At 60.5% G+C, this 16,899-nt stretch overlaps 1 protein-coding gene across 1 annotated transcript in view; it reads left to right on the top strand.

Moving 5' to 3' along the window:
- Positions 1-10,552: 10,552 nt before the first annotated feature.
- MUC5B (mucin 5B, oligomeric mucus/gel-forming) overlaps positions 10,553-16,899 on the top strand; it is a 29,981-nt gene continuing 23,634 nt past the window's right edge. The window contains exons 1-11 of the mRNA XM_035723152.1: positions 10,553-10,666; positions 12,763-12,834; positions 13,228-13,278; positions 13,596-13,857; positions 13,974-14,088; positions 14,220-14,310; positions 14,561-14,667; positions 15,468-15,669; positions 16,145-16,270; positions 16,381-16,498; positions 16,598-16,736. Coding sequence (XP_035579045.1) covers positions 10,597-10,666; positions 12,763-12,834; positions 13,228-13,278; positions 13,596-13,857; positions 13,974-14,088; positions 14,220-14,310; positions 14,561-14,667; positions 15,468-15,669; positions 16,145-16,270; positions 16,381-16,498; positions 16,598-16,736 — 1,353 coding nt within the window. The 5' untranslated portion in view covers positions 10,553-10,596. The remainder of the gene's footprint in view (positions 10,667-12,762; positions 12,835-13,227; positions 13,279-13,595; positions 13,858-13,973; positions 14,089-14,219; positions 14,311-14,560; positions 14,668-15,467; positions 15,670-16,144; positions 16,271-16,380; positions 16,499-16,597; positions 16,737-16,899) is intronic.

The following is a 16,899-nucleotide window of genomic DNA, read 5'->3' as shown; positions in this document are numbered from 1 at the left end:
TTGCGTCCCCACAGGAGCAGCATGGACACGCTCATGTCTAGTCTCTTAGCTCTGCATGCTCCACACCTACTTACTGAGCGCATTGGCCACGTCCCCGACTTTGGGATGCAGCCAGGGGCCCTGATAGAACACAAGTAAGAAGACATCCAGGCACCAGGGGTCCCCTGACAGCCTCCCCAAGAAAATGTAAGAGGGTGAAGTCGGCGGCTTCCAGAGATGATTGGCCGGGCCCCACAGAGGGACGGTGCTCTGCTGCTCAGCCTCCCCAACTGTGGGGCCTAAGCCAGGACATGGCTGGCATGCAGGATGCGGGTGTGTCCCCCCACCATCCCTTCTTCAGGTCACTGGTCACTGCTGGGGCCCTGGGACTGGTGGGGTGGGCCAGCGGGAGAGTTGGTGGGCGGGCCTGGGTGCGGATGCCCTGGTGCCCCGGCCACCGGCATTGACGCTTCTCTCTGCATGAAGTGGGGGAAGTGGGCCCTTCTGCCAATCTTGTGGGTGCTGAGTCAACACTGGGGTTCCTGGAGGAAAGGGAGGGTCTGTTTGCCGGTTGACACTTGGTAATCTCTGCCTTCCACTAGGACGCTGCTGCCCCTCCTGCTGTTTGCTCTCCCTCTACTGTGTTAATCCTGAGCAAACCAGACTCAATGGCTTGCCTCTGACCTTCTCTTCTGTCCACACAGGTCCTGCCCATGCTGGGCCATGCCTGCCCCCTCAACCAGGCTCCCAGACTTCCCAAGACCATGCATGGGGGTGCTGCTTCTCCTGGAGATTCACCAGGGCTGGGGAGGGGGGAGGAGGAGGCACCTGGTGCACCTGCCTTAGGACCAGCCACAGGGCGGGGCCCCTGGAGGTGCAGGATTCCCTTGTGTGTGCACGTCTGCCGCTTCCTCGGGCTGGCTCTGCCCATAAGATGGAGTGGCTGCCCGCCCCCTAGTTCCTCCTCCACTCCTGGCCTTGTCTTCTCCCCTCCACTGCTCGCCGCGTGCTGGCCTCCCTCAAGTCCATTCCCCAGATGGCAGCCAGAAGGGAGCTTTCTGGAGAACCTTTTATTGTGATGTGGTTTCAAGTTTATGGGTAAGTTGCTGAGATAGTATAAAGAGCTCCTGTCTGCCCTTTATTCAGATACACGGATGTTTGCATCTTGCTCCCTTCACTTTGCTGTTTGCTCTCATGTGTGTGCGTGCACCTGCCCGCCCTCTGTATCCACGTGTTCTTTTTCCGAGCCACGTGGGTTTAAGAGGTATGCCCCTTCACTCCAACATAGGTGGGTGTGTGCCTCCTAGAAACAGGACAGGTATCACGCTCAGTGGAGTCAGGAGTGACACACAGCACCCTCTAAACCACAGTCCTCAGTCATCCTGATCCGATCCTGATTGTCATAGCCACACATTCTCCCAGACCAGGATCTGATCCAAGACCCCATGTCCCATGAGCACCATCCCTCTTCTCCTTTAGTCTGGGATCTGTCCTCAGCCTTTTACTGTGTTCCTTGACCATGACATTTTCAAGGGGTGCAGGCTGGTTAGGTTGTGCAGCACACTCAAATCTGGGTCTGTGTGCAGCTTCCTCACCTTAGGCGGGAAGAATACCACAGAGCAAACGTGTGCTTCTCTGTACTTCGCACCTGGAGGCACCCAACGTCTACTGGACCCATTGCCAGGATGGATGTCCACCTGCATCACTCAGGGTGTGTCTGGCAGGTTGCTCCACTGGAAACTAACCATCTCCCCCTCAGAACCAAGAAGGGTCTGATGGGAGATGTTTGGGGCCTGCAGGTGCCTCGCCCCTCAGGCTGTCACCATGACCGATGCCTTTCTAGTCCCGTCCACTCTTCTTGGTTGGCATTCTTCTGCAGGAAGAGCTCTCTCTTCTTTCCCATTTACTTATTTTTAATTTTTTTCATTTATATCAGAACAAGCTCATGAACTTCTGTTTTCAGTACAAATCTTTTTAAAAATATAAACCAATCAGGAAACTAGTGGAGCAGGTAGCTCTAAGTGTTTGTCCACCACAGAAACACTGAAAAAAACAAGGACAAGTGGTCTGAGCCAACTTTGTGGGAGCTCTATACACAGTCAAAGTTCACAGAAACCAAACTAATGTCCAAGCAAGAAAAGGCCGTCTTCAAAATGGTCAGAAATTCCTGTGGCAGTTTTTTCTCATCCTTGCCCCCACCCCAACCCCAGTGCAGTGATGGCTTTGTCCTTGGATTGGCAGCCTGGTCCCCATTCCTCCCCCCAAACCAGAAGGAGCAGAGAATATCATGTCTGCAGGTTGCTGTGCTCGTCTGCTCTAAGCTGTGTGGTGGGTGGGTACCCGGAGGGCTGACACAAGGTGCTCACCTCTGTTTTGCTTACCTTGGCACTCAGGTGGCTGAAGCAGCAGGCACCACTCTCACAAGTTGCTAGGTGACTACAGACCCACAGACTCCTGGAGCAAGCAATCACAGGTGGGGACACACAGTATTTCCCCTTCAGCCTGCATGGGTTGAGGTAGGGCTTTTGGGAAATTAGGACATCTGAAAGCAGGTACGTGCACATGGGGATTTGGAAAGCCACGACCATGCTCAGGCAAGATCCCCAGGCTCAGAGCAAGCCTACCCGAGTGCTGTGGACCGTCCCAGCACAGAGGCAGGCTGCAAGACGGGAGAGCTCTGGAGAGTCAAGGAAACTCTGCCAGAGCATTAGCTGGACATGAGCTAAAGGAGCAGAGACTTCAGTGGTCATACCAGGTGATCCCTGAAGTGATCAACATCGTTTGGAAAACTCTCAAAACAAAGGGACACTTCAGCCTTTGACAACAACAAAAGGAAGGAGGAAAAGAAAAGAAAAGAAAAGAACAAAACAGCAAACACCAGAGAAGGGTGAGAATCTAACTTCCAGAGCTACCATATTATCATAGCCAAATCCTCAATTTTCAACAAAAATCAAGGGGCTCACAAAGAAAGAAGAAAGCATGGCTATTAAAGGGAACAAAATAAACTGACAGACATCATCCCCAAGGAAGTCCAGGTGTCAGAATTACTAGACAAGGACTTTGCAACAACTGGGTTAGGTGTGTCCCGAGGGCCAGAGCAAAGCCCAGATGGGACCAAAGGCAATCAGAACATCGATGCACGCACAAAACGAGAATGTCAACAAACAGATAAAAACGAGTATGAAAAAAACCAAACAGGAATTCTAGAGCTGAAATGCACTACAACCGAAGCAGGAAATTTGCTCAGAGACAGGAATGAGGGGATGTGAGCAGGTAGGACACCATCACGTGGGCTGACACAGGCATGACCAGGGTCCCGGAAGAGAAGAGAAAGGGGCAGAGGTGTTGTTTGAAGAAATCAAAGTGAAAACTTCCAAGAAGCTCAAGAAACTCCAAGTAGGATAAACTCAGAGAGATCGACACCGACCCTGTATAATCAGACTGCTGGCAGACATCGCAGGGATCCTGAAGGCACCTTGAGACAGGCGGCTCGTCACCTGCAATGACACTGTTAGCTGACTTGGCGGTGGAGCTCTCGGAAGACAGAAGGCCGTGGACGGTAGAGCTTGACGTCCTCAAAGAAGCCACGGTCAGCCATGGATTCGGTATCTGGCAGAACTGTCGTTCAAAAACGAGGGAGCAATTAAGCCATTTCCAGGTAAACAAATGCTGGGGGAGTGCTTCAGGACAAGCCCTCTTCTACAAGGGGTACTGAAAGGAGCCCCTCAGGCTGAAAGGAAGGACACCAGACGGTCAGTCAAAGCTGTATGTGGAAGGAAAGGTCTGCCATCAAGCTAAGCATGTGGGCAAATATAGAAATCAACATTGCTGTAATTTCTGTTTGTCACTCCACTCTCACAAAAACAACCATAAATCTGTGTTGTGCCCCCCAAAGCAGGTGTGATCTGTCACAACAACACAAGGAGGGTGGGGCCACACAGGGGCATGAACAGCAGGAGCTCAGCCAGCACCAAGTCCGAGTAGACTGTGACCCCACGGCCAGCACACAGAGAGGGTCTGCACAACAGACACAAAAGGAAATGAGAAGAGAATAAGAATTCATCACTACAGAACTAACCAAGCACATGGAGAACAAAAAGCCAGAAGACACACGAAAGACAAACAGTAACCAGGTGGAGGCCAGTCCGTCCTTATCAGTCATTCCTGCAAATGTACAGACATTGGCGGGATTGATTCAAAAAACACAACCCAACTCCACACCGTCTGCAAGACACTCGTGTTAGAACTAAGGTTACAAAGCGAAAGCTTAGAAAAATATATTCCAGGCAAATAGTAACCAAAAGAGAGGCAGGGTGGCCACATCAATACCACATAAAGTAGACCTTCAATTCCAAACAATTAGGAGAGAGAGAGAAGGATATTCTGTATTGATAAAAAGTCAATTCCACAAGAACATACTGCAATTATAAAGTCACACACCCCACGCCACACAGATGCAACAATATGACATGCAAAGGACATCGTGGAGGGGAGAGGCTACAGTCCCATGTGCTCAGTGATGGGCAGGACAACCCGACCAGGCTAATAAGGAAACGGAGGACTTGCACATGCCATAAACCTGTCATACCTGCAGACAAACAGAACACCCTCAACAGTAGAAGACCCGAGAATGTGCACATGGAACATTCTCCGGGATAAACTATGTGTTATGCTCCAAAACAGGTTTTAATACGTTTTAAAATGTCAAAATCATACGAAGCATTTTTCCTGACTACAAAGGGATGAAGCTGCAGATCAATAGTAGAAGGAGAAGCATGGCGGCGCCTGGGTGTCGCTGTGGGTTGAGCGTCCAACTCTTGGTTCCAGCTGAGGTCATGATCTCTGGGTCCTGGGATCGAGCCCCGCGTTGGGGTTCCACGCTCCGCGGGGAGTCTGTTTGAGATTCTCTGTCTCTCTCCCTTTGCTCCACCCCCTGCTCCCACTCTCTAAAGTAAATAAATAAATCTTAAAAAAAAATAAAAGAAAAAGCGTGACATTCACAGATATGTGAAAATTAAAGAACACGGTATTTTTTAAAAAGATTCTGTTTATTTATTTGAGCGAGTAAGTGAGAGAGGGAACACAAACAGGGGGGAAAGAGACAGAGGGAGAAGCAGACTTCCCATTGAGCAGGGAGCCCGATGTGGGACTTGATCCCAGGACCCTGATCATGACCTGAGCCGAAGGCAGACGCTTCACCAACTGAGCCACCCAGGCGTCCCTCAACAACACAGTCTTAACCAACAACAGGTGAAGAAGAGATTAGGGAATACTTAAAGATCAGTGAAAACAGTGAAACACGACATGCCAAAGCCTAGAAGGCTCAGCAAGGGGAATGCTGAGGGGAGATGCTTGGCTGTGAGCACCAACATGAGGAAGGGGTGCACATCGGCAGCCACACGGCACTCCCCAAGGCAGCAGCGAGAGAAGCGAGGACTGAACCCGGAGCTCCGGGGAGGAAGGCGCTCGTGACCGTCAGAGCAGGGATAAAGAAAACAGGGCAGAAAGCTGCAGAGAGAACGAGCAAATCCAAAAGTTGTGTCTCTGCAAAGACGAACAGAACTGACAGGCCGCGGCAACAAGAGGAAAGACTCAGCGCCCAAGTTGAAAACAGAAGGGATGTTGCTACTGATCAGAAATAAATGTGATCTTAAAGAGTCCCGCGAACAATTTTATCAGGTTTGATAAACTGGAAGAGATCAATGAACCAGACAGACGTGCCGCTAGCGTGGAGGGGGATTGGCAGTCACAGCCCTCCCCACAAAGAAAATCTCGGGACAAGAAGGCCTCACGGGTGCGGTCTACCGCATGTTTAGAGAAGAACCAGCACTGAAACTTCCCAAAGTCCTCCAAAACACCGCAGAGGACGGACCTGCTCCTGCCTGGCTCTGTGAGGCCAGCGATCCCCCGACACCGGAGCCGCACATAAGACCCATATCTGCCATGAACACGGGTGCGGCAGTCCTCAACAAAATACCAGCAAACCAACTCAGAAGCTCATGAGAAAATTATACACCACGACCAAGTGGGTCGTACTCCTAGAGCGTGGGAACAGCTCCGCACACACGAATCAAACAGTCACCCCATTAATAGACTGGGGGGGCACATGGCCGTCTCAATGGAGGCAGAAATAGAATCTGCCAGAATTCAACACCCTTTCATGATAAAAACAGCCAACCAGCTAGGATTAGAAGGACACTCCGTCATAGTAAAAGTGACATATGACAAGCCCACTCCTGATGTTGTCCCCGGCGGTGAAAGATGAGAGCTTTTCCTCTTATTCCTCTAAGATGGGGAATAAGACAATGACACCCACTCTCAACACTCCTATTCAGCAGAGTGCTGGAAATTCAGGCCAAAGCAATCAGGCAAGTAAAAGAAATACAAGGTACCACGGCCTGGGTTGGAAAGGATGTCACAGATGACATGGTCTTAGGTGTAGAAAACTCTAAATACTGTTTAGAGTGTTTAGAGTTTAGTCTTAGGTTTGAAAACTCTAAGCTTCCTGTGGTCTGAATATGATCTCCCCAAATCCATATGTTGAAGTCCTCACCACAAGAGGTGATGGGGGCTCTGGGAGGTGACTGGGTCATGAGGGTGGGGCCCGCACAGATGGGGTCAGTGCCATCGGGAAAGAGCCCCCGCAGAGGCCCCTGACCCCTTGTCGGTTTTGCAAGAAGTTGGCAGTCTGCGCCCCAGGGGAGAGTGTTCTTCACCGGAGCCCTGCCCTTGGTGCCCTTCTGGTGGGAATGTAAAATGCTGCCCCTATTGTGGAATTCCCTAGAAAGTTAAGCACAGAATTAGGATGTGATTCAGCAAGTCCACTCCTGGGTCCATCCCCAAAGAAACTGCAAGCAGGGACTCGGGCAGATACTTGCACTCCCGTGTTCACGGCAGCCAACGGCTGGAAACAACCCCGCGTCCATCAACAGGTGACACGGGAAACAAGATCTGGTGTAGTCACCCAGTGAGATACCCCTGAGCCTAAGAAAGGGAGGGCATTCTGACACCTGCCGCCACACCTCACAGACTGATGCTGAGCAGATAAGCCAGACCTGAGGGGTAGGCACTGCATGACCCCGCTCCTATGGTCCCTGGGGCCATCCAGTCTGGAGACGGAGAGGGGAGGGTGGGCACCAGGGCCCAAGGAGTCTCTAGTGGATGGAGTCTCTTTTTGGAAAGATTAAAGGTGATCTGGACGGACGGTGGTGAAGGTTGCAAACCCCCCATGCCCCCCGCAGAGCTATCACTCTCTCCGTCCCTCCAAAGCTCCTCTTGCGGCCCCAGATGGCCCTGCGTATTGTGAGCTCCATGGGGCAGGACCCTCACTCTCCTTGTCCAAGTTGCATTCCCAGGGCCCAGGGCAGCCCCACCCTGGGGCTCAGAATTTGCTAGAAGGAAGGAGGGACGCAGGGACAGAGGACAAAGGCAAGGAAACGGATCTGTGTGAAGAGCAGGAAAAAGTACAAGAGGTTGGGGGGACTCGTGGTCTCCACCTGGGGCACGGGGTGTCCTGGGAGGCTCTCTACACGCTTACAGCCCGGGGGGCAGGGTGGGAGGAGTGGGCATGGCCCTTCTCACAGTGGGGGTGGCTCCTGGGCCCAGCCCCCAACACAGCCTCATGCACCGCCCCCCAGGGTGACTTGCCCCCTCCAGGGGGGTGGTCAAGGACCCCTCTCTGCATCCCAAATGCCCGGCATGGGGCAGAGGTGCTCAGGAATGTCTGTCGGTGGACAAGCTGGGGGCCTCAGGGGCCATGATGTCCCAGTGCATCCTCCACCTGTTTCTTTTGGACCAGGCTTGTCCCCTGAGTCACGCTGGAAACACCCTGACTGGGTTAGGGGCAGGAACGAAGCCCTGCCATCCCAAAGCCAGGAGAAATTGGCCTGTCACCCACATGTCACCCGGGACGCTTCCCTGCCTGGACCACCCTCCCCACCGGGGTCACCTGGCCTGCCCTGTCAGGCTAGCCTCAGTCACACGACTGGGCCTCTTGGCCATGGGGAGCATGAGCCCCAGGGTGTAGACCAGGGCTGCCAGGATCAGCCATCCGGGGGGGCAGAAGGCAGCAGGTGTGAAAAGCACCATCCCCGTGATGGTCCGGGGTGCATTCTGAGCAGACCCAGAGCCAGCCATGCCTGTGCCCCCCAGGGCCGCACCCCAACCCTCCTGCACCCTCCATGGTGCCCGAGGTGAAGCTGGGCAGACCAGCCACACTCAATAAAGGCCTGAGTCCTGGTGCATCCTGGGAGCCTGGTCCTCGTCGGTCTGCGCATCCTCCTGCTGGGAGGCAGGAATGCGGGGAGGGGTGAGCTCAGAAGGGCCCCGGGGTTGCTGAAGACCCCTGCACACCCACCAAGCCCTTCAGGGGCGGGGGCGGTCTGCCTCTGGGCTCCGTGCAGCCCCTGGGTCTGCGGGCTGAGTGAGGAGGGGGGTGGACCCAGGGCGCGACAGGCTCCTGGCACAGTCCCTGGCGGAGCCCTCCCGAGCTCCAGGAGGCGGCCCCTTCCCGGCAGCCTGCTCTCCTCCCTTCCCTTCATCTCCGTCCTCAGCTCCGTCAAGTGTGAAGCGGTAAACTGGCTGAGCAAACAGGCTCCTGAGCCGCATCCGGGATGTCTCAATAGCTGTGCCCCGCAGGCCCTCCACCTGTCTCTGCCCAGAGGACAGTGCTCACGGGGAGGGGCCACGGCAGGCACTAGGCCACGCCAGGTCCCTTGAGTGCTTACTGTGTGTAAGCTGTGGCCTGTGGGCAAGGCCCCTACCCGCATGAAGCTCTCCTTCCGAGGTGGGGGCGGGGAGGGATAGACGGCCAACTCGAAGCCCCGAGTAACTTCCATTCAGGTCCTGAGTCCAAGGCTCACGTGTGCAGGGGTTGGGGGGCGGCTGGTGGGGCCCTCTGAAGGCTGCAGGGTGCTTGCTGAGTCGGGCGGCTGAGGGATGGGCCAGCGGGGCAGGTGCCTGGGCGTGGCTGGGCGCCCAGTGGGGCACGGACCGAGAATCGGAGCCCTCAGGGAAGCAGCGAGGGAGGCCTGGAGGTTTGCAGGGCCGTGGATGCAAGTGGGCAGCACTTCAGGCCCGTCTGTGGGAGCTCCGATGCCAGGGAGCAGGGCCCGGCTCCCGGGTGGGGGCACCCTGCTCTAAAGACGCCAGGAGCCAGCGGACCCCGGGCCTGCAGACACGCATGGCCTGAGGGCCCGTCAGCCAAGCAGAGGTGTGACCGCGGCGAAACGCTTCGTGGAAGCTTTGGAGATGGTTTCCCCATTGCCGCAGCAATTCCACTTCTGTGAATTAATCCCCGGAGAGACAAAGGCAGGGCGATCCCAGGTGTGTGCGCCAGCAATGACGAAGCTGCCCGGGGGGGTCCCGCGCCTCCCAGCTGGGGTCCGCCCCAGGGGCCACTCTCAGACACCTTCAGCCTGGGGTGAGGGTGCCCAGCGTTGTTGCCAGAGCCAGAGAATAAGATGCCCGGAGTGTGAGTCAGAAGGGGGCAGCCGGTGAGGCTGAGCTGGTCACTGACCTGGAAAAGGTTACCGTGTGATCCTCGCAACCGGGCCATGCCAGCCGGGGAGCTGGGACTTCGTGGCTCGCACTCAGGGCAGGACTGGGGTTGAGAGACCCCCAGGCCCCCGAGGTGACCCAGTCAGCCCTGCCGGGAGCCCCCAGGAGCACATCACCGTGTAGACATCGGCCCCTGCATGGCCTGCTGTCAGCCGAGGACCCTGGTGGCTCAGAGACCATGAGGAGCTGCAGGTTCCTCTGGGCTACCCGGCCTCGGGTCATCTAGCCAGCTAAGGAGCGAGGTGAGGGTCAAACCCGCCATGCTGGGAGCTCCTGGTCCGGCCTTGGCCAGGGCAGGCGATGGACAAGGGCCAGCCTGGGTATCCACTCCCAGGGCCTCAGTTTCCCCTCAAATCTGAACTTGGTGACAGAGAGGAGCCCAGAGATCCGCAGGGGCACTGGTCAGCATGGCTAAGGTCTCAGGGCATGGAGCCTCCTCCCAGGACCCCCACAAGCCATGCAGCCCAGGTACCCCGCCCGCCACATGGCTGACCACCCCCTAGCTGCGCAGAAACTCCAGGGACCAGGAGTGAGTGCCCCCGGCCAGCGCCCAAGGCTGCCCAATGGCTGAGGCCTTGGCCAGGTTCCTGGGAGGGGCTTGACATGCGGGCTGAGTGTGGGGTCGTGCCGACCACCTCCCTACTGAGTGAGCGAGACACGACCAGGGCGGCCCAGGGCAGCCCAGGTGGCCGCATGCAGGGGCTTTGCCACCCAGGATGGGCTGCCGGCACCACCCTCTGGGCACCAGGTGGCTGCCCCTCTCCCTCTGATTCTCAGAAGCTGCAGAGGGGTGGGGGGGGGAGAGTGGGGGCAGGGGTCCTGTGAATCTGGGGCCCACAGCTGCAAATCCTTCCTCCTCCAGGCGTCTTTCCTGCCGCGGCCCCTCCCCGAGAGCAAACACACGTGGCTGCCTCGGGGGAAAGGACAGAGCCCTGCGTGGCCCAGGAGCCGGGCACGGGGCCAAGGCTTCTTGCTATATAAGCCCCAGGGCCCCCAGGGAGTGAGCACTGGGGCCCACTCCCTCCCAGCCACCCGCCCGCTGCCGTGCCAGCCCCCAGGATGGGTGCCCCAAGCGGGTGCCTGGTGCTGGCCTGGGTCCTCGCCGCCCTGCTCCTCGTGCAGAAGACAGGTGAGGACGAAGACCCCGGCTCTGTCTCTGCAGCAAGGGGCCCAGCAGGCCGCTCGCTGGGGGTTCTCCTGCTGGGAACGGCAGGCAGGACCCTGCCCGTGCGTCCCCAGTGCGGCCCCCAGGCTCTCAGCCTGCACCCAGAGAAGCTGGTTCCCCTGGGAGAACCGCCGAGAGGGTGTTGGGGTGGGAGCTGAGGCTGGGCGTCTCTCTGGTCCCTGGAGCCCCCACAGCGGCTCCAAAATTCCTCCTCAGATTAGGGTTGGGACAGCTGACGGGTGATCCAGCAACAGGGGAGCTCCATCTGAGGCCGCCACCCAGCCCTCCGCGCCTCCCCGGCCGCCCTGTGGCACTTAGCGTCTAGGGGAGGCACCACTGGCCCTAATACCTCCTGTCAACATGAAAGACACGGCCTCAGGAGCTGCCTGGGTGACACCCAGCAGGGCTGGCCTGGAGTCCTGGCCACTGCAGGCCACCCTGCCAGGTCCTGGCCCTGAGCGCTGCTCCCCTGAGGCCTCCCCGAGCGAGGTGCCTCGCCCAGCCTCAGGGGCCTGGGCAGGTGGACACTGGCCCACGGCTCTCTCCATCAGTCGTCTCCCAGAGCCCCTGCCCCAAGCCGCCTTTCCTGGGGGCTGAGCAGGGCTCAGAAGTGGGGGGACTTCCCCAGAGTGACTCCCAGCGGGGGTGCCAGGCCCCCCAGCCTGCTGTGCGATTCAGGTGCCCGTCTGCTGGTTTGCGCAGCCAGCCCCCACTCCGCCCAACTCTTCCAGGCTCCTCTGGGCCATGCCAGCCTCAGCCCATGTGCCTGATGAGTGGGTCTCGCCAGCGAGCCCCCTCATCCTCCACCTGCTTCTCTCTGGGGGGCAAATCCCGTTGGGGTGGGTGAAGGCCGTCTGAGAGGAGGACCCCGCGTCGGGGGGGTGGCCGCTATCAGCCGCGATGTGAAGGCGCAGTCGGGAGCGGGCATTTCTCAGGCCCGGTGATGGAGACCAGGTCTCGCTGGGCGAGTGACCCCGCCTGAGGAGGGCCCCAAGTTGAGCCAGTTCTTGTGGAAACCGGGCCTGGATGGGGAGGCGGTGTGGGGCGCAAACTGCCCCAGGGACACCCTCTGGCTTCTGACTGTGGGGTGCGGCCAGTGGCTGGCCCTAGCCAGGCTCACGCGGGAAGGGCTGCAGCTCTGGGGTCAGGGGCGGACTGAGGGAGCAGCTGTGCCTGTGGGAAACACAGTCACCTAGGGCCCTTGGAAGGAAAGTTTAATGCCGGGCCAGTGCCTGTGGTTTCTGTGTGCGAGGTCCCCGCTGGAATAGAGGCCTCACCGTTCCCCTCACCAAGCTGGTTGAACCCGGGACATGGGGACATGGGGGCCCCACCTCCCACTCCCCAGGAAGCTCAGATTTGGGCTGAGCGTGGAGCCTCCTGGCAGACTGCAGGAAGGAGGTCAGGGCCATGTGAAGGGGCGCCGCAGCCTGAGCTCGGCAGAGGGGCCTGGGAGGGCTCCCTGTGCCCACCACGGCAGCGAGGGGCTCGTGGGGGCCCGGCCACCGGGGGAGTCAGCCTGGCGGAGGAGGCCCTGCCTGGAGGCGGTGGGCGCGCAGGCCCCCGGGTGCAGCCACCCCAGCACCAGGGCCCCCAGGCCTCCCACCGCCACGACGGACGGTTCTAACTCCAGTCTGGCTCTGGTCTTGGGTTTCTGCTAAGTCACGCCCAGAAGCCTCCCCAGCTGCCTGAGGCTTTCTCCCCCAACAAAGCCGGTCTTTGTCCTTCTCCAAGGGTTGCCTGGGATGGGGCCGAACCCTCTTCTGGGGTGGCCAGGGTCAACGGGGCCAGTGCCTTTTCCTGATTCCATTCTCCCGCCCGGAGCCAGCAGCACCAGCTGCCCCTATCCCGGAGACGAGGCACCACCCCGAATCTGTGGATGGGGTGGGTGGGGGTCAGCGCAAGGCCACCGGGTAGCTGCGGCTCCCTGCAGAGGCCTCCCATCCCGGCGGAGCCTTGCTTTCCACCAAGTCGAGTGTTCACGGGGCCGCCCGCCTGAAGCCTGCCCAGGAAGGAGGGCGAATGTCCGGCTTCTCACGGACTCCCGTCCCCTTTCCCCGCAGAGACCCAGGGCAGCGTGGAGCCCAGCCAGGCCAGCACAGAGGCTGCCACGCACAGTTGGAGGGCGAACGTCGGTATGTGGCCCAGGCTCTGCAGGCAGGAGGGGCTGGGCTCCCAGAGGGCTGGGGATCTGGACCTCGGATTTCCACAACAGCTGCATGTCACACAGAGACCCTCCTGGATCCCACCTGCCCATAAGAAGGGACGGCAGGGGGCATGGGTCCCAGAGAGCTAAGGCACAGAGCAGAAAGGCTGAAATGCTCACATGTACTCACACACGCACACTCAGGGCAGCAGTGTGTGTTGGGCAGATGGGGAGAGCCGGGGAGGGGCAGCCTTAGTCCTGGGGCTCACTGGGCTGGGTCAGGGCGGCCTGCACCTCTCTGTTGCCCCAGGGCAACCAGTGAGGAGGATGGGGGGGTCCCCCGCCTGGCCACATTTCTAGTGTGACCCATTCTCCTCTGCAGCTTGGAGCATGACCGCCGTCCCGCCCATCACCATCTCGCCCACCATAAGCTGTGAGTGGATGCTGCCCACTGCTGACGGGGTGGGGGTGGGGGCTCACAGATCTGGGGGGTAAAGCTGGTACTCTGTGGGCGACTGAATGGCCTTGGTCCCGGCCGGGAGCCTTCCCTGGGGCCAGCTCTCCTGGGGGCTGACCCTGGGCGCTGGGGTAGGATCGGGGCTCTCAGGGAGCATCAGGGTGGCTCAGGGCAGCGAGACGGGCGAGCGGCTGCCCTCCTGGCTCCCCACCCCAAATCCAGGGACGGCTGCCCACGGGTGGCTGGGCGAGGCTGGTGGCATCTGCCGGGGCCCCAGCACGCTCTCCCCATAGCCTGGAACCCCACGCACAACGGGCGCGTGTGTAGCACCTGGGGCGACTTCCACTACAAGACCTTCGACGGCGATGTCTTCCGCTTTCCGGGCTTGTGCAACTACGTCTTCTCGGCGCACTGCGGCACCGCCTACGAGGACTTCAACATCCAGCTGCGCCGCGGCCTGGCCGGCTCCAGGCCCACCATCACCCACATCAGCCTCAAGACGCAGGGGCTGGTGCTGGAGGCCTCCAACGGCTCCATCCTCATCAATGGGCAGCGGTGCGCCTGGCGCGGGCTGGGGAGGGGCCGGGACTCTGGGGCTCGTGGCTCGGGGCTCGGGGCTCGGGCCCTGCTGGACACCCTGGCCGCAGGGCGACCGGAACTTTCTACCCCAGGGGGGAACTGCCCTACAGCCGCGCGGGCCTGCTGGTGGAGCAGAGCAGCGTCTACATCAAGGTCACTGTCCGGCTGATGCTGACTTTCATGTGGAACAGAGAGGGCAGTGCCCTGGTGAGGGCACCCCCCCACGCCCCTCCCTGCCCATCCAGGACAGCCTCCCAGCCCCGGGGGCGAGGGCGGCAGGGGTGGCAGGGCTGAGGGCTTGGCCGGCTGAGGCTGGAGCTGCCCCCCTCTACTCCCAGCTGGAGCTGGACCCCAAGTACACCAACCAGACGTGTGGTCTGTGCGGGGACTTCAACGGGCTCCCGGCGGTCCAAGAGTTCTACTCCCATAGTGAGTGCCACCTGGGGTACGGCCGGAACGGCCGGAAGCCAAGCCTGTGGGTTCTGCCCCGGGGGGGCGCCGGATGCTCCCGAGGAGGCGGGGAGGGGGCAGCCTGGGCACTGGACAACACTCAAGCTAGTGACGCCCCAGGAGAAGTTTCGGGTGCCCCGGGCATGGGCAGGGGCCCCCCTGGCAGCCATGGCCCGCACTGCCCCCAGGGGCCCTCAGCACGCTCTACACCAGCATCTCCTGTCCACAGACGCCAGGCTGACCCCTCTGCAGTTCGGGAATCTACAGAAGCTGGACGGGCCCACAGAGCAGTGCCGGGACCCCCTGCCTTCCCCGGGCAGCAACTGCACAGACGGGGTGAGCTCCCCCTCCCTGGGCAGGGGCCAGCCAGGATGGCGGGCTCAGGCTTCCTGGGCCGGGACCTGGGGTGTCCAGGCAGAGAGGGTCCCCTAGCCCTCGGTGGCGGAGGACATGGCCACCACTCTGGAGACACATCCTCTCTCACCTACTCACCTCCCCCGACCGCACACCTGTTCTGAGAGTGTGGGCAATGCACGTGTGTGTGCAAATATGTGTCTGCACATACACAGTCCTGCCCGTGGTGGGGCACTTGGGAGCCCAGGTGAAGGAGCCCCACAAGGGAGCTGGGAGGACCTCACCTCTAGAATCTATCCATGAGCCTTAAATCCGGATGTGGAGCTGCAGTCCACCCCCAGCTGGTTGGGGGCAGGGGGCGGGGTGCCGGGGAAGGAGGAAGGGTTCATCGGTGGGCTGGCTTCGGCTCTGCTGGGGCTGCCTGAGGGCCTCCCTCTTCTCTGACTGGCCTCTGGGGGTGGGGGGCACCTTTCCTGGGGGCTCACACCATGCGCAGGTGCGTCGTGGAGCCCTGGGGGGTCGGTGGAGTCCACAGTCGTGGCTCAGTCCCCAGAGCCAAGCAGAACTCTGCACCCAGTGGTGGCAAGTCCACGGTGGTTGAGGGGAAGGAAGGGAGGGTGGACGGCTGCCCGTCTGGCTGGGCGGACAGAGGACAGACGGATGGAGGGATGAAAAGAACCTCAAGGGGGGGAAGGGGGTCCCTGGCCTGGAAAAGTCTGCAGGGCCCAGGGTCCCCCCACAGGCACCGAGGGTGGACGGTGCCAGTCTTCTGTGCTCCCCAGGAGGGCATCTGCCGCCGCACCCTGTTCGGCCGGGCCTTTGCGGGGTGCAACAAGCTGGTGGACCCTGCCGCGTACGTGGCCGCCTGCACCCAGGACCTGTGTCGCTGCCCCACCTGCCCTTGCGCCACCTTTGCAGAGTACTCCCGCCAGTGCGCCTACGCGGGGGGACAGCCCCAGAACTGGAGGGCCCCGGGCCTCTGCCGTGAGTGGCCCCTGGCCAGGGCCAGCCCCAGGCCCTACACCCCCTCCGGGTCGGTCCCTGGGGACGGGGGGGGGGGGGACAAGACCCCTGGGCAGGACACCTGGCATCTGGCTGGGGGCCCTGGATGGTCAGTAGGGAGGGTGGCCAGGAGAACAGAAAGGGGCCCTGGGGCGCTCAGAGGGAGGACCCGGCCTGGGTGCCGCGAGCTGAGCTCACCCCAGAAGCCAGGCGGGCCCAGGGGGGCTGTCCGGGAGGCGTTGCGCCCCAGGCTCCCTCACCTGCCGCCTCACCCAGAAGACAGCTGGGGGCCAGGACAGGCGGGGCCCAGCTTCCCAAGGCGAGGGGCTCCCTGAGCCCGGCTGTAGCTTTGGGGGACCCCTGATGGCACGTGGAAGGCTGGGAGCAGAGGTGGCCTGCCTGTGCACCCCACGCCTGGGCGGCTTCCTGGGGCCCAAGTGCTGCCTCCCCCCTGCAGCCCAGACCTGCCCCCTCAACATGCAGCACCGCGAGTGCGGCTCGCCCTGCGCAGACACCTGCTCCAACCCCCAGCGCTCCCAGCTCTGCGAGGACCACTGCATGGACGGCTGCTTCTGCCCCCCAGGCAGGTCCTCCTGGCCCTCGGGGATTGGCCCCCACTCCCTCTGGCTGCCCCCGGTCACTGAGGTTCCAACACCCGCCCCGGCCCACTTATGACCCCCCTGCTGTCCCCAGGCACGGTGCTGGATGACGTCACCCACAGGGGCTGCCTGCCCCTGGAACAGTGCCCCTGCACCCATGGCGGCCATACCTATGCCCCGGGGGCCTCCTTCACCACCATCTGCAGCGCCTGGTAGGCCTCCTGGCTGCCCCGCCCTGGGGGGTGGGGTGCATGGGATGGGGTCTGCCTCCTGCACATCACGCCCCCTCTGCTCACGGCCTCCCTTCCCAGCACCTGCTCCGCGGGGCTGTGGCAGTGCCGGAACCTTCCGTGCCCTGGCACCTGCTCTGTCCAGGGCGGGTCCCACATCTCCACCTATGACGAGAAGCTCTACGACGTGCACGGAGACTGCAGCTATGTCCTGTCCAAGGTACGGCCCCGGTGGGCTTTGCGGGCCTGTCCGGGCACTCTCGGGCCCCCTCTGCCCCTGAGCAGGGTCCCATGATGGCCATCAGAGGGGGTGAGGCCCCCTGGATCTTCTCCTGGGGTCCGATCCCCAAAGGGAAGCCCCTGGGCTCACACTCACGGGGCCA

This window comes from Zalophus californianus, chromosome 11 (assembly GCF_009762305.2).
Source record: "Zalophus californianus isolate mZalCal1 chromosome 11, mZalCal1.pri.v2, whole genome shotgun sequence".
Lineage (NCBI taxonomy): Eukaryota > Metazoa > Chordata > Mammalia > Carnivora > Otariidae > Zalophus > Zalophus californianus.
This window is presented reverse-complemented; position numbering and strand designations above follow the sequence as displayed.